This window comes from Dermochelys coriacea, chromosome 10, assembly GCF_009764565.3.
Source record: "Dermochelys coriacea isolate rDerCor1 chromosome 10, rDerCor1.pri.v4, whole genome shotgun sequence".
Taxonomy (NCBI): domain Eukaryota; kingdom Metazoa; phylum Chordata; order Testudines; family Dermochelyidae; genus Dermochelys; species Dermochelys coriacea.
In genome coordinates this window covers 65,995,711-66,012,763 of record NC_050077.1, presented here as the reverse complement: position 1 = coordinate 66,012,763, position 17,053 = coordinate 65,995,711, and the positions used below count along the sequence as shown (strand labels likewise).

Sequence of the window (17,053 nt, the reverse complement as noted above, 5' to 3'; positions counted from 1 at the left end):
CTTGGCTCTTACTCTGCGCTTCAACTTTGAGCCTGAAGAGTGGGGTTATTTCTGTCAGATGCGGAATGATTTCCTTTGCCTAGTGGTGGGATATGCTATCTTATATGATAGACCAAATTTACTCTGTAGTTTTCAGCTGTATGGCCAAGAGATGGGTCTCTGCCAGGAGATATAGAGATGTTTGATACAGAAGGTCTTGTTATAAGGGGAAAAAAACCCCAATGATTCACAATATTTCAATAGCTAATCATTTTTAAAGATTTATTTGAAGTTCTCCTTACTGAAGTGTGTGTGTGCAATAAACATTCTTCTTATGCTTTAGGGGGTCATCATTCATCTGGCCCAGAATTCAGCAGTTTGCTTTGCTAGCCCAGAAGACATGAAAATTAGGTTAGATTTTTTTTTTTGGGGGGGTGCTATTTTTTGGACTCAGCCAAGCAGACTAAATTGTTACAATAAGTATTTGTAACAAATTAACTTTGAATTATGATAAATGAATTTGAGATTAATATTAAGGATTTGCTTCAATAAGTTATCATGTAACAACAAGCAACTAATACAATTGTACATCAAAGTCTGCTTGATGAATATGTTCTGTCTTCTATGTTTGCTATGATTTTCATAGGGCCACATTATTCTGACTGCATTCTGTATGTTAGGAGAAGTTTGATGTGCCAAGAATTGCAAATAATGTACATATTAGATTTGACCCTATTCTTTTATTACTTATTGACTTCTCACAATCATTGATTTGTATTCTTTGGTACCTCAGATCCATAATCTTAATTAATATGAGAACCCATCATGTATTTCGTCCTTCTCAAGTTGCCAATGCAACATGATGGTGTTGTGTCATCTTTGAAAGATTTCTAGTTGTGAGGAAGCTTTGCCTATTGTCCATGTTGTACAATATATGGTGTATGGAGAGAGTGGTGATTTCTATCTGCAAGACTGTCAATTTGGCATCTTTAATTAACGCTTACAATACATTAACACTTAAATATTTACAATGAGATTTCCCTACTTGAATCTGAGTTTATTGCATGCTTCTGGTAGTGAACCAGCAGATAGACGGGTGTTGGGTTCCTCTTCTACATCTGTGGCTTTATGACAGGATCGAGCTTAGATTCTCTCCTACATTGAGGATACAGGAAACCACAGTGTTTTTACATCAGCATTTCCATTTCTGATGGGAGAAAGTTGGGGTTTCCTCTTTCAAATGTAGAGAATCTTGTAAATAACTTTGCATTGTTCTAAGATTATATAGTGGGGCTGACAGCACAGAATATGAAGATATTTCTCAGAGCAGCAACTGAATCACTGACAGCCACAGAAGCTGGTTGACTCTGATATGACTCTTTTGGGGTATCATCCATGCAGAGAAAATGAATGGTCTGGTTTACCACTTCTAGCACTGAGCATTGCAAACTAGTGAGTCACCTAGCAGAGATGAGTGAAGTTTACACATGCAGATTTGTCCATTTAAGTAATAGATATAATTTTACAGACAAGTTAGATAAAAATAAGAGCTGTTTTACTGCTGTGAAAACATTTGTCTGGGGGAAAGCAAATTAGTCCAATCCTTTTTTCTTATCTGAACACAGACTGGAAATGTGTTTAGTATATGGCCACAAACTCATCTTCAGAAAGATTTCTTTCATGTTCATTTGCACTGAGAGTATGTCCCTTCTCCCCCCACCCCACCCCCCAAACTGTAGGCATCTGAATTAAATCAAGAGGAAATAAAGTGAGTTTGTTCTGATTTATATTTTGATTTGATAATACACAAACAGGAGGTCCTCTGAAAATACTGGCCTGTTATCATTGCTAAATTGATTTCTCCCATGCCCTCTATATGTGTATTGTTTTTTCTATTCTGCTTATCCAGCAAAAGCACTAAAATAGTTATTTCCTAGTATGTGCAGTAGATGAAGAATAGCAAGCAGGTTAAATTTAATATGCCGGGAGACCTCCCACCTTTCTCTACCTTACATGTGGCAGAGACACTTCCTTATCTCATATCTGATTTAGTAGATAAAGTATTGAGGATTTTGCGTTGCAAAAAACCCCGAACTTTGAGTCAAATATGCTACATTTTACTAAAAACCCAGATAGTAGTAACTAAATCCTAAAATAAACACTTATTAAAAACATTAATAAGTAGCAAAAACATGGACTCACAGATTAAGAGCCTTTACTTGAATTTGAAATAATGTTAAATTACAAACCAACACATTGGTTAAAGAGCATAGTATAATAAAAAGCAAATTTGCATAATTATTCAGGAACATGTGATGCTATAAACTCATCTAGAGAGACAGTATACTAGTAATAAACAGATAAAATATGATTGTAGTATGCATTAGTGTTGCAAAAAAAATCAGAAGACTGTTTTTATGTAGGAACATTTAGGATGAAATCCTGGCCTGATTGAAGTCAGGGGGCCAGGATTTCACTTGTAGATATAGTCCTACGGTCTTTACTCTGGCAATGTCCCACTGGAAGTCAAAAAGAGGTTGCCTGAGTAAGAACCAACTAAAAAAATCACTGGATTTGGCCCATAGCCAATAAACTGATGTTTTACTTCCAAGCCATATGGTTATATATGATGTAATAGATTGTTTTTAATATGTCTCCTTTTTTCCTACAAATTTTAAAAGAATCAGTAAAATTTGCAAAGAAAACTCTTTGAGTTATGTAAGATGCCCAATGCTAGTTATAATCATGAAATAAATATGATGCAGCACAATACTTGAAAAGAATAAGAATTTGTTTGGGGGGGAAAAAGTAAATTTTCAACTGAAAAATAACTAATCATATTACCATCTCTCACACTTTGATTTTTCTTTTTTTGCTGTTATAATGCTCCCTAATTTATATGGCAAATAATAGAATATCATTTAAAACCATCAAAGGCAGAGATTTGTTGTTTAATAAACACTGTTCACTAGAACAACATATATCTCTGGCACTTTAAAGCAATAATAATTTTGTACTTATTCTCATTTTAAGTGCTACAATGTATAATTCTCTGTATTTCTCTTCTGTCTTAAAGAAATTATGCACCAATTTTCTTGAAGTAGATGTGGTATTTGCCTAAATTTACAATACCGCACACAAATTGTAAAATTGGTAAAATCATAATATATGCATTCAATTTGCGCATGCAAACATAATATCTTAAAATAGTTGTATATGAAAATCATTTTAAATATTGATATAGGTGGATCAGGATTATTATCCAACACCCTTTGTTCATGCTAAAAGATATTTAGTATAATTTTACATGTCCACCCTCTTTGGGTGAGTGATCTTTTTGGAAGTGAGAGAGGAGAGTATTTTTTCATTATCCAAGTAATAATGAGCTGTAGAAGCAATATTAGATTTTATTCTAGCCTGGCAAATTGTCCAAATGGTTTTGCAAGGCAATTTTCATAATTCTTTCCACTGAATTTTCTAATATTGAATATATTTTAATTGTTCAGTCACACATACTGAGCTTGTAGGTAGTTTGTGTCCTAAATGCACATAAATGTGGTTCAATGTTTCATAAGTACTTTACGAGCACAGAGTTTGCGGTTATATGTTTTCAGATGTACAGCCTTAATTCACTTGTTAAAATAGGCTCTCTGTTTGCTAATAGTTACCAGCTGTAACTAATACATTAGATCTACAACACACTGGTAACGTATTATTTAAAGTGACGCATTTCAAAATCAATACCAAATGTCCTGCTGTATGATTAATTGGAAAACATGTCTAATAGAATGGTTACTGCGCTATACAAAATTATTATGAAAGCATCATAAATGAAGGGATAAAAAGCCAACAATTCATAAATTTTAAAATCTTTCAATACCAATTTCAAAAGCAGAGACATTACTTACTATAGTTGTTGTTTGCTTCTCGTGTCCCTTTTATTTTGCCTCGTTTATCAATCCTCATATACCATTGAGTTCGACAGAAAAGTCTTCTCACTCTTACATCCCCCCCTTCCATATAATCATAGCTTCTGGTATGTCGCTCAGGGCTGGAACAGTTCACATTTGTAGCCATTTGCTCTGGAGTCATGTCATTGCAAGCTAAAGATATAGTGCCCACTAGAAAGATGATGTAAAAATATGATCTGTAGAGCAAAGTTGGCAGGATCCATGTCAGTATCCATTTGTGCATTATAGTGCGGTGTTCTGGGTGTTCATGAACAACATAATGAAAATTAAAACTCAAGTAGATCGTTGCTCCTAGGTCATTGACCTGCCTTCTGTCTTTACAGCGAGTTGTAGATTGATTTAATTGAGATTGCTTCCTCTTCCAGAATTCTGATCCTTATTCCTTAATAGTTACTGATGTTGAAACAGGATATCTCCTTAAATATCTTTTCAGTCAGGATATCCTTTAAAGAAACAGGTTATAATAACCTTGGCTGTCATGACCTTCTGTACTACTTGAATTTGCTGCTTGCACTGAAAGTAAAAGATCTATGAGAAAAGTGTCATGGGTAAATTTTATGGTCAATTGTTACGTGTGTGACTATAATATATGCTGCATGAGTACTGTAGCATAGCAAAATATCTTCTAGCTTTATACAATGACTTAACTTCTTTAAAAAAACATACACAAGCACACATACAAGACATCTTACAACAAGCTCTTGACAGCAGCACACATTTGAACTGTGTACAATTCCTTGTGTAGCTCAGTAATAAGTCTTTCAAATAAGCTATTGATTCAGCTGAGTTACAAAACTCAGCTGCAGTAAAATGCTACTGCATCTCTTACATTTGGTTACTTTGTGCCTATACCTTTATAGTTAGCCACATTCTTCCTAAAGGGCTGCCTGCACTTCTCTAGTTTAAATATCAGGACAGACCCAGATATTCATGGGACTGTATTTTTATACATACAGTTACTTGTAGATTTTTTTTTTATAGAAAATGTCAAGAAGCTTACTTCTAACATACATCAATCAAGAAAAGAGAAAAAGTCATTAGTAGTTAGAACGCCCAGAGCATTCTTTTAAAGGACCGATAACTTACTTGTTCCTGTTGATAACAGCTGGATACACAAGTATTCCATTTCTGTTGTCTGCCTTTTGCAACATGAGACTCTCTACTGTAGCTACAAACTTTCTCAGCTCAGAAAGACTTCAGCAGAATTATAATTGTTTCCATAAATCAACACGCAAGAGCGGTGGTGTGTGTATGCGCTTGTGCGTGCGCGTGCGTGTGTGTGTGTGTGTTGAGCCTGTTGTTCAGTCCTTTTCGATAAATACCTTTGCTGACCTCACTTGGAAGCAATTAGAATTTAACCAGTCAGCTGTCAGTTGAATGCATGCACAAAAATAAAAGACGACTTATGTTGTGCAGTGTCCAATGGTCATCAGAGGGAGCTATAAACATAGTTTATGCTTTAAATCTCCAAGTATGTACCTACTTTCCAGAAACAGATTTCTGTGATCACTGAATAAAATTACTTTTCATGTCAGTTAAAGCATTTCTGTTCTTTGATTTAGTTCAGTATTCCCTTTTCCTTAGGAACAAAAACACACACCTCATTTCTCCTCTGAATCTTTTATACAGATTGATGGGTACATACTTTGCTTACTATCCTTCCCTTTAGATATCTGAAATACCCAGGTGCATTACTCAGTGTGGGTGGTAGGCATGGTGCCTATTATGGACTGTGTGTCATGCTTTTATATTGTAGACTAGTAAATGAGGAACAATTGCATACAAAATCCAGAAGGTTCTTATTTCAATGGCTGTTATGGACAAACCACAAGGTATGTTCTAAACATTGTGTTCAGTCTATACCTTTTTCAGCATCCCAAGAAAAATATAATAAGGAATGATATTCCACATTTCCCCAATGAATACTTCCTAGAAATTGCAGCATGAGAATTAAAAGTTGCAGTAGTACAGATGTTATCCATATTAGCACACTGTTAGATGGATGATCTGTTGGCTTAAGTTTTGGGGAGGCAAATATAACAGCTACGTATTATCATGCTGTTTCTACATATTTATTTCCAACTTTTGTCATCAGCGTACTGCCCAAACACTGCTCCATATCATCTTTAAAACCTTGTTGTGATTTTGGTGAAATCCAGCTATTATAAAAACATATTGAAACTCTGGATTTCACTGAGTACAGCAGTGCCTTTTTATCTTATTTAATATGAATTCTATTCTTATCTAACAGAGACATCTCTGTAAGATTTTAGCAAACAGGAATGGGGAAATCTTGTAATGCACTGTCGTAAACAGAAAATTACTTGTATCTGTAGGTCTCTGAAAATAGTATTGTAATTGTAACATAGTCATGCTTACCCTAATCCACAACCTTTCCCAGGAGAGGTGGAGAATTAATTATTTAGTGTATTGGAATTCTTTAACTTGATAGAAAAGAACGGTTGAGCTAGTTAATAGCCATTAGGAACATTAAGGATACATGTGTGCCACCTAGTGGTGAGGAGGGTTTAATGATTCAGGACTTAGATTGGAGTGTTCCAGTGTTTATCACTCACAGGTGTGTGTCATCAGGGGACTCTATTTCACCCCACCTGCCCTCCCATCCTCCCAACCCACACAAAAACTCAGAGGATCTGAGTAACTTCCCTTCTCAAAAAGAAAAGGAGTACTTGTGGCACCTTAGAGACTAACAAATTTATTAGAGCATAAGCTTTCGTGAGCTACAGCTCACTTCATCGGATGCAGTGAGCTGTAGCTCACGAAAGCTTATGCTCTAATAAATTTGTTAGTCTCTAAGGTGCCACAAGTACTCCTTTTCTTTTTGCGAATACAGACTAACACGGCTGCTACTCTGTTCCCTTCTCAAAGTTCAGATACTTCAACTTCTCCTTTACGAGCATCCTTGGAGCACTCCCCATTTGCTACTCTCTCTGTGTTCACTTGAAATCAATGAGATTTACTCAAATCCTGCAGAGGGAGAGTAGGACCCCAGGAATTCTATTTTATTATCATTGTTACCTGAAAGAACAATGATTTACATGCAAATACTGCCATAGTCATGAAGGAAAATTAGATATTTTCTCATTCTTTTAAGAGATTATTTTCATAATTGTTACAAGTATGCATTTTTAACATGAGGAGGCAAACGATACCCATGTAGGAACATCAGATCTTTACCAGAGACTCCAGCAGAGAAGGGACAGCAAGAGAGAGGACCAAACATGAAACAGAGTGACAAATTGACTCTCTATAGTTTTGATCAATTATTTAATAATCATGCAGTAACTTCGTTTATGGATTATACATAACTGCTTATTTTGGTACATTGAGGGAGGAAGTAAAAAAGGTACAAAATACCTTCAGTCACCCAAGATTTCTGACTAGTTAGTCCCTGCTAATGTGTGAAACCCATTCAAAATCATGGTGGGTTTGAAATTCTCTTTTACACCCACAGCTCAGATTCAGGAAAGGTCCCTGAAGCTTAGATGATCATAATTCCAATTCGCCCTACCATATGCTGTCCCCAAATGCTCAACCTCATGTTTTGATTCCTTCAGGAGAGACCCAGTGGCATGTACCTGTCCTGGTCTACAGTGCCTGGAACATAATGCCTCCACTAGGCACTTCAAGAAGTGGCTTTTCGTACATTTTACCTTTCAAAAGGCCTGGCTAGTGCCATCCCCAGCATGTGGGGATTAAAATTTTTTGTCCTAGTTGCAGTAATAGTGTTCTAATAAGTTCCTTCCAAATGGCTCATTTGGTATCTGAAAATTTGGGGTGGGGGTGGGGGGACCAGGGGTGCTCCTTTATTATGTGTTGATTGTTCTCATTTCTATAGTCTCTATTGTAGTGGCAACTAGGCACCTCCAATAGTGAATAAATCACAAATTTTCAAAAGTAAGAGTAGGAACATCATAAAATCAGTCAACAAAGCACTCAATAAAATGGGGCCAGGTCTTCAGCTAATGTACACTGACATACTTCCATTGAAGTCAATGGAGCTATGCTGATTTACATCTGCTGGATATGGCCCGTTGGCTTTGTGATGTGCCACGATAATCTCTAATCTTGGGCCCTGAGAAGTTACAAAGAAGAGTGAATTCCAAAGATGGAGTCCTCAGATGAGGGAGCCCTGCTATCCATAGTAGAGCTTTCTAATTTAGGGACCAAAATCAAGAGCAAATCAGCCATCTTTACTGCCATGGTAGGGTGAAAAGTTCAGATAACTTCCTGAATAACCATTCTAGTCTTTTAAGAGCTCCATTGACATCTGAAGTTGCAATCCAGAAGTGAAAGGAAACCAATATAGAGACTTCAGCACAGGTAGCATTTGTCATGCCAGCTTGCCGTAGAAAGGGGGCAAGTTCTGCTTGATATGGAATGTCTAGGTAGATTGCAAGAATAGCCCTATACTATAGCACATTACAATGGGGAACCCTGGAAAATGATGCAAATAGTGCCTCCTCCAAGTCCTTTAGAAGTTTCCCCTTGCCAATAAGCCTTATCCAGGTTAATGTGTAACCAGTTTGTCTACCTCCAGATCCCCTTCTCTATCAGACAGTGGAAGTCTGAATTCAGTGAAAAGAAGATGTAGAGCTAAGTTCTACTGGCAATTTTGATGAAATCTCAGTCCAAAGCATCTCACAAGCTACCCTGTCAGTTTAATACTAAACAGCAGCATTACAAAATCCTGTAGGACTCCATGTGAGGGCTGTTGGAGAAAATGAACAATACTGTCTGAGAAATCTTATAAACTAAGAATGAATCCACTACTTCCCCAACTCCCACAAGATTCACTGGATAAGTCAACAATACCTATGGGTTAATAATATCAAAAGCTCCCAACAAATCTGATAAATCACCATGTCCACTGATCCCTTGTCCATTGCTAAAAAGAACTCACCAGCCATTTATACCAATACAGTCTCCGTTCCATTCCTAGATTTGAACTCAGACTGATGCAATGAAAAAATATGTGGCATTCAAGTAATCAGGGATAAAATCTTATCTGTGTTTTACTTCTCAGAGTAGAATGCATGTGGAATTTTTTAAAAATGTTATATCTTTGCTGGACGAAAACAACTTGCCGCATTTAAAACCTGCTTTTTTGCTTTTGGGGATTTTTAATTTATTTGTGCTTTCTCTCGCATTTAGTTTTATATAAACCCATAGCATACCTGAGGTTTCATTTCCAGAAAGCTGTAGATACTCGTGCTCCAGCCACAAGCTTTCTGCATGCATCTCTCTCAGCTCCATAAAATAAATCATTTGATACAGCAGTGTGTAAGGAAGCTTTATATTTAAAATAATTAAAAAGCAATTTAAATAAGGCACCGGCTGTAAGTGTAACCAGTGAACAAGTTATTTTAATATGGCTGGTGCCCACATCCTCCTCCTTTCCTCTTCGCTTTGCCCGCAAATAACAACCTTTTCAAAATGAAGCTGCAGCTTTAAATAAATACATTATAAATATACAATGAAATTTTAGCCCTTACCAAAAAGCAAGCCCAAGTATATGTTGTCTAATGAAAGGACACTATTTTAACCTGCTTGAGCAGATCAGGCCTTCCTTCACAAATCTGAATTTCCTGGAAAAATGCAGCCCACTTTCTGTACAAGCCATGTATTAACCAATGCCTTCCCCAAACTGGCCTGCTCTATTTTCATGACTATGCCCACTGCAACCTTTATAACAAGTGGGTATTTGTCTAGCTAGCTGGAAGAAAAGGGGTGTTGCCACTTTAAGGGCTTCCCTGCAGCAGGTGGGGAGAAGGGGAAAAGTTTAGTGATGTGCAGAAAACAGTTAAGGCCATGTCAGGACAAGGTCACCGCAATACCTTTCCTGCTGACTGGCAATGGGGAGGTATTTATATCTCATATAGCCACAGAGAGGGCCAGGATTTTTACCTTTACCAGGATTGAGCTGGGCTGACAGTTGGATATAACCATTGCCTCCCACAAATAGACCTACTCTATTTTCATGAAAGAATGTCTTATTGCACTGGCTAGCACTTCCACCTTATCAAGGAAATATGCCCAGAACTTTGAAAATCTGATCTCGAGCAAGGTATTACATGGTGCAGAGTTCTCCTAAAACTGCACAAATTTTATGATCCTTTCTCTGACAGGCTTTTATTTGAAGAAATACATCAGCACATTGTGATAACTTGAGAGCACTAAAAGTTACAGAAAGAGAAAAATATTGCATGTATGTACTCAACATTTTTTTAAAACCACCCCATAATACTTCTGTAAGCCTTCTCCCCTTACAGCAACCTAGATGCCAATTCCTTTAGTGTGAGTAGGTGGGAAGTTGCAACAATGAAAATTTTGGAAATCAAAGGCAACTGTTATATTTGCCAGTTATGAAAGTTGAATAAAGGTCTCTGTATCAAACAGTAGACACCCAAATAGACCTTTTCCATCTTCTGCTAGCTAGGAGAATTCACCTTTTTCTTTCAGATGCACAGTTAGCCATAATGACCCATACCACCTTCATCTCCAGGATGGACTCCTACAACATGTTCCATGTGGTTTGACTACAAAGGCAATATAGACATTTCCATTGATCCAATGCGCAATGGCCTGCCTACTAGTGAGAGCACAACAAATTGGTTCTCTGCACTCTGCTGGCTTCCTATCTTGTTTCTGATCAGCTTCAGGATTGCTGTTGCTAATCTTCAGAGTCTTCAATGGGATGGAACCTGTCTACCTTGGAGATCAGCACAGTTTCTGTGGCAACAGCTGAAATTCATTAGGATTCTGTGTCTGATGGAGACCAGGGTAAAATTCTAAGGGTGCAGAAACTGGGCATTCTCAGTATTAACCCCTCAGCTGCATAACTCTCTATTATCACAAATCAGGATTTAGGATGCAATGAAAAATCTGCTATTTGCTGTTTTATCCTTTCCTTGATAATGACAGCTGCAGAACATCCGGCAGCATCTCTTGAGATAAAGCAAAAGGAACCCTCTATAAACAATAGAGAGATGGAGAACACACCACTTCTGCATGGAATTGTTCCTATTTTAATTTTCAGCCTAGATGCTATGGAGTTGAATGAATTAAAAATACATAGACATAAGGGATGGCTCCTTCCAGTCTTCGCCTGCCTGATTGTTGAGAGAAGTTGTTTCCTTTTTGTAGCTTGCATGGGTTGTTGAAATTGCAGATTTTTATAGGTGTGGGAATGTTGGGTACAATTTTGTACTGAAAAAATTTTACTATAAATTTTTCATCATAAATATTTTGCAAAGCTAAACTCAAAAGCCTCAGCCATCTCTATTTGTTGGCATCTGTAAACATCCAGATTTTGGTCATATGGGATGGATTTAAGCTTTCAGGAAAGCTGGAAATGGGTATACTACTAATAGGTATCCGAATGCTTAATAGCAAATAATTTATCTTATGTGCGTATTCTGTTTTTATGTTTATAAGTTATCTGCAGTAATTTGTTTTTCTTCAATGTATTTGGGGGAGATTAAGGACCTTGGAGGAAATATCTTAATTGATCCCAAAATAGGCTTCTGAGGGAGACGCATGCAGATTTAGTTAGACAGGAGGCAGAGTCCCCAAGAAGTTGACTTTTTTTTTTTGAAGGACAGACTGACATGAAAGAATGGAATCCTAGGGGTTAGTGTTTTTGGAGATGGATGGTTTCCTCCTCTGAGTAAAGCCTGCATAGTACTGAGGGTTACAAAAGCTCTCCATGGCTATTAGTAACTTCATTACCAGTACTGGCAATCCTCATTGGAGAGTCCATTCCCTTGTGACAGTAGGCACACTGAGTAGGACTATCAAAAATTTAAGATTATAGCAGCCATGTATTCAGCATAAGGCTTTTGGAGAAGGCGGAGAGACTAGAAGGCTGAAAGTGATATTCTATAGTCCACAGAAGACAACAATTTAGTCTCATTATATAGCAGCTAGATTATTTCCACCAGGTTTGGGAAGCATACAGAGTTTACCTGACCAGACTTCTATATTCCAATTTTACTTTGAACACAGCACTTAGAAAAGCTGTAACTCATACCACTTTTCATGAACTTAAGTAGCTTTTTATTTCATTTTTTGTTTTTGATGTGTAACATACCTTAATTTTTAAGTTAGAAAACATCTTTTAGTAAACACAGATGTTTTGTGTAAGACTTCATTGCAAACATTTCCTAGAGCTTTGTTGAAATATTTCTTTTTTTAAAGAACAAAAAAGTATTTCCAATAACTTTGTTTGTAATGATTAAAAATATAGTTTTAGCCAGTAATAATAAATACGAAAAGAAGCTCTTCAAGAGAAACCTGTTTATCTCTGAATAGAGTTAGGCAAAGATTTAAATGCCACCTATAATCAACAGCATATGCAAATAGGATTATATAATTTGTGATTTTTATATGTCCAAACAAACTAGCCCAGTAACCGTCTGTGAGGATCCATATACTGAGTACTGAATTTCATGATGATTCCTGCAATTTATTTACCAGTCAAGCATTAAATAGGTATTGGAAGTCTATAATTCTTTACTAAAGTTTAAAGCAAGAATAAAGATCTGTTGCCATGTTAATAAAGTGCCCATCATTAGCCTGTCTGTCTGCTAAACTTTTGATTAAGAACATAAGAATGGCCATACTGGGTCAGACCAAAGGTCCATCTAGCCCAGTATCCTGTCTACCGACAGTGGCCAATTCCAGGTGCCCCAGAGGGAGTGAACCTAACAGTTAATGATCAAGTGATCTCTCTCCTGCCATCCATCTCCACCCTCTGACAAACAGAGGCTAGGGACACCATTCCTTACCCATCCCGGCTAATAGCCATTAATAGACTTAACCTCCATGAATTTATCCAGTTCTCTTTTAAACCCTGTTATAGTCCTAGTCTTCACAACCTCCTCAGGTAAGGAGTTCCACAGGTTGACTGTGTGCTGAGTGAAGAAAAACTTCCTTTTATTTGTTTTAAACCTACTGCCCATTAATTTCATTTGGTGGCCCCTAGTTCTTATATTACGGGAACAAGTAAATAACTTTTCCTTGTTCACTTTCTCCACACCACTCATGATTTTATATACCTCTATCATATCCCCCCTTAGTCTCCTTTTTTCCAAGCTGAAAAGTCCTACCCTCTTTAATCTCTCCTCATATGGGACCCATTCCAAACCCCTAATCATTTTAGTTACCCTTCTCTGAACCTTTTCTAATGCCAGTATATCTTTTTTGAGATGAGGGGACCACATCTGTACGCAGTATTCAAGATGTGGGCATGGATTAATGTAAGGGCAATAAGATATTCTCCATCTTATTCTCTATCCCTTTTTAAATGATTTCTAACATCCCGTTTGCTTTTTTGACTGCCACTGCACACTGCGTGGATGTCTTCAGAAAACTATCCACGATGACTTGAAGATCTTTCTCCTAATTAGTTGTAGCTAAATTAGCCCCCATCATATTGTATGTATAGCTGGGGTTATTTTTTCCAATGTGCATTACTTTACATTTATCCACATTAAATTTTATTTGCCATTTTGTTGCCCAATCACTTAGTTTTGTGAGATCTTTTTGAAGTTCTTCACAGTCTGCTTTGGTCTTAACTATCCTGAGCAGTTTAGTATCATCTGCAAACTTTGCCACCTCACTGTTTACCCCTTTTTCTAGATCATTTATAAAAAAGTTGAATAGGATTTGTCCTAGGACTGACCCTTGGGGAACACCACTAGTTACCCCTCTCATTTTGAAAATTTGCCATTTATTCCCACCCTTTGTTCCCTTTCTTTTACCCAGTTCTCAATCCATGAAAGGATCTTTCCTCTTATCCCATGACAACTTAATCTTAGACAACTATTTTGTGTTCCTTCTAATTGGGACCTGTTTGAGTTCTTCAGAGAGCAGACACAGTAGCCTGCTTTTTGCTGGATTAAGACTGTTGCTTTGAAGATCAATTTCAGTGATGATCTACTATATGAGTAAGTGAACATATAGTTCATTTGAAAGTGCAAAATTATCTTCCTATTTTAAATAATTTCTTATATCCCTAATTAAAACCTGGGTCAGAGTGAAGAGTTTCACAATGCCAATTATATTGTATCCTCTTTAATTTACAGTTTGACTATATTAAAGGTTAAATTATCTGTAGACCTCGAGTAACTATCAGTTGGCATCTAGTCAGATAAAATATAGGCATTTTGCCATACTGATTGCATATTATCCAGTTCCCTTAGAAATGTTATTTGTGACAAAAGCATGCTATTAAGGCACATAGTCAGTTTCACAAGTTAACACGTGCCTAAAAACAAATTAAGGAAAAAATTATTCTAAGTTTTTGGGGTTTTTTTTAAATGACAACCCTAACATGAAATATTTTGCTACTCTAAATATAATGGCAAGAGAATCTCCAGCATATTAATGTACCCTGGCCTATATACAAACTCACTAGGCATTGACCTCTTTGAATCTAATAAATGTAGTCTTTGTCACCTCCATCATTTGTCTGGGGAACAAAACCTTTGCAATGGTGTTGTGGAGCTGTATGTCAAGGAGAGACAATAAATTGAATGTTTTTACCAATTGCGTTGCTGCCAGCAGCATCTCCTTATGATGATGATAACGCTGATGGGCAACTTGAATCTGTATCTTTTTCCCAGCTCCTGCTGGTACATGGAATAACTTCTCTCTTCAAGTACTAATAACCGCTTTCCTTCAGATTCTTCCTCAAATCCAATTTCTTTCCCCTACTAACCTCTTCTCCTGTGTTATCCACACCTTTTTCTTGCCCTACCTCAGTATTATAGCTGATGCTGGTAAGACTGTCTCCTTTTAAGGTTGCCTGACACTTCACATTATAAGACCCTGTTTACTGTTGATTATAATTTTGCAAAACTGTAACCATTGGGTTGAAATTGTCATTGCTGGATGTCTGCCTCAAGATGATTTTTTATTTTTAAACTTCAGCCAACATGGTTCAGGTGTTTCTTAGAACAAGGCTAGTGAAAAATATGTTGTTTTTTCTCAATGTTAAATTCTGGTGTTCTTTTCTTTGAAAAGCTCTAGTGCCAGCATGCATTTGAGCAGGTATTGAAATTTGGATGGGTGGTAGACCTTTGTGTCCTGACTTTTGAGTGCTTGATGTCTCAACCTTAATAATGTTCTTTTAACATAGTTTTTGTATGTAATAATATATATTATATAAAATCAGAATGTACAAACTGTGGCCCATATTTCAACAGCACTATTTCAGTTTATACCAGCTGAGGATCTGGCTTTCCGTCTCTAATATAGAGATATTTGGGTGCAGTTATTGTGTTCTGTTTTTATTATTATTATTATTATTATTTATTTTATTTTATTTCTACAAATTACCAATTTAAATTTGTTCAAAATCGATTTCCCTCAATTCCATATAACTTTGCCATGGAAATTCTCAGCCATTCTTTCTCCATTCACTGGCATATATCCACAAAAAATATCAACATTTTTGTTAACTCCGCTATATATACAATATGCACTGACAGTCATATGTAGGAAATTGTAAAAAGGACATGACTCAACTACGTAAATATTTTGGTTTTCATTTTCTAAATAGGTTGCCCTTGTGTTTAGTTAATTAAAGACTTACATACCAGATAGTCATGCTGCTGATGAGCGGAGAACTTAATATTAAAGTTGGCTGTAAAAGAAAATACTTGTAATTCTCTTTGTACTAACAAAACTCTAACACTACATTGTATGCTTTTAAAAGGGTAAATATGTGATATAATATTAAGGCATGTTTACCTGTTGAATTTAATTGGTGAAATCCTGGCTACAGAGGGACGAGGATTTCATCCAAGATTTAACACTGATACCTTTTGTTATGATCTGTTGTTCACAGATCAAAATCTTCTAATTTAGCTAGACTTTCTTGTCAGTGGTTTGCTGTTATCAGTGCAGGCTTGGCTTTAAAGCAGATGGGATTAATGAGCACAAACAAGTGAAAAATAATATAAAGTGATACTGGAGATGATAGAAATGCTTGGGATTTACTCCTACATATTTTATATTTGACTTTAGGAAGTAGCTGCATAAAGACCTTTCCTAACCCTCTTCCAGTTTCATACTCATAAAACAATACAAAGTGTGTGTGTGGGGGGGGAATACCCAGCTCTGCTGCTAAGCAATTTTTATGGAATAAGAAAATATGTAAATAGGTTCAGAACAGGAGGAATACTTTTCGACAGTAATATCTTTCGCTTGCATTACTTGTAACATCATCACTAGGAGACAAGGATACCAGTTGCCAAGGTATGGCATATCAAAACTATTACCCATTTAGATGATAAATAAGCATCAGTGAAAGTGAGGGATGCTTATTAAAAATTAATTAAAAATTAATTAACCAAAAATTAATTAAGTGGGAAACTGCAATTGATGTTGCAATTATGTAGCCATTTCCTATAACTTTGTTTTTATAAATAAATTTGATAAATTTTGATAAATTACAGTAGTGAAGAGAGCACTTCATTACAATGTGAAAAGGAGGAAAAGTTTGATCTCTAAACAGAAGCTGTTCTACACAAATTATTAGGCTTTCTATTATTGATGGTTATTCCTGATGTGGCTATACCTGATTTGATAGGAGTTTCATTTAAAAATTAAATTAATTAAGATATCTGTTTACTTTAGATGATCTGAGTATTGTAATTGGGCTTAATATAAAAAAGATGGAATGCTTGGTCAGTTAAATAACTTAGTAGGAAAAATTATAAAAACTCGAACAAGTAATGTAGGAAAATGGTGTGGCAAAAACAAAAGACATAGAAATGGATAGAGAATTCAATTAGTAACATTTGAAAGTTTAATCTTTTCAGCTTTAGCTGATTTTTAAAAAGTCACCCCCCCCAAAAAAAAACTGGTAAATATTGGTTTACAGTGGATCCCCAATTTTCCTCACTACTTCCAATTCCCATGTGCTAGGCATCAGTTTTGCATTGCTTTCCACTAATTTCATGTAGACTTTTAAGACCAGAAGAAACTATTAGGCAATCTAGTGAGGTATTAGGGAAGGATGCAGAGTGGCAGAGAATTTACTGGTTTCAGAGTAGCAGCCATGTTAGTCTGTA

At 36.3% G+C, this 17,053-nt stretch overlaps 2 protein-coding genes across 7 annotated transcripts in view; one reads left to right on the top strand and one right to left on the bottom strand.

Moving 5' to 3' along the window:
- FGF7 (fibroblast growth factor 7) overlaps positions 1-5,401 on the bottom strand; it is a 62,276-nt gene extending 56,875 nt beyond the window's left edge. Inside the window, exons 1-2 of one of the 3 annotated variants that reach the window (XM_043494627.1) lie at positions 5,037-5,401; positions 3,888-4,100 (exon numbers count right to left, since the gene is read on the bottom strand). In XM_043494627.1, the coding sequence (XP_043350562.1) occupies positions 3,888-4,100; positions 5,037-5,076 (253 nt within the window). In that variant the 5' untranslated portion in view covers positions 5,077-5,401. Of the gene's footprint in view, positions 1-3,887; positions 4,479-5,036 lie in introns of all 3 variants that reach the window. The other 2 variants (XM_038419613.2, XM_038419614.2) reach the window with 2 other exon arrangements.
- The window catches only part of LOC122456210 (protein FAM227B-like), a 77,928-nt gene that overhangs the window by 7,592 nt on the left and 53,283 nt on the right, over positions 1-17,053 (top strand). The gene's annotated exons all lie outside the window — the stretch shown is intronic.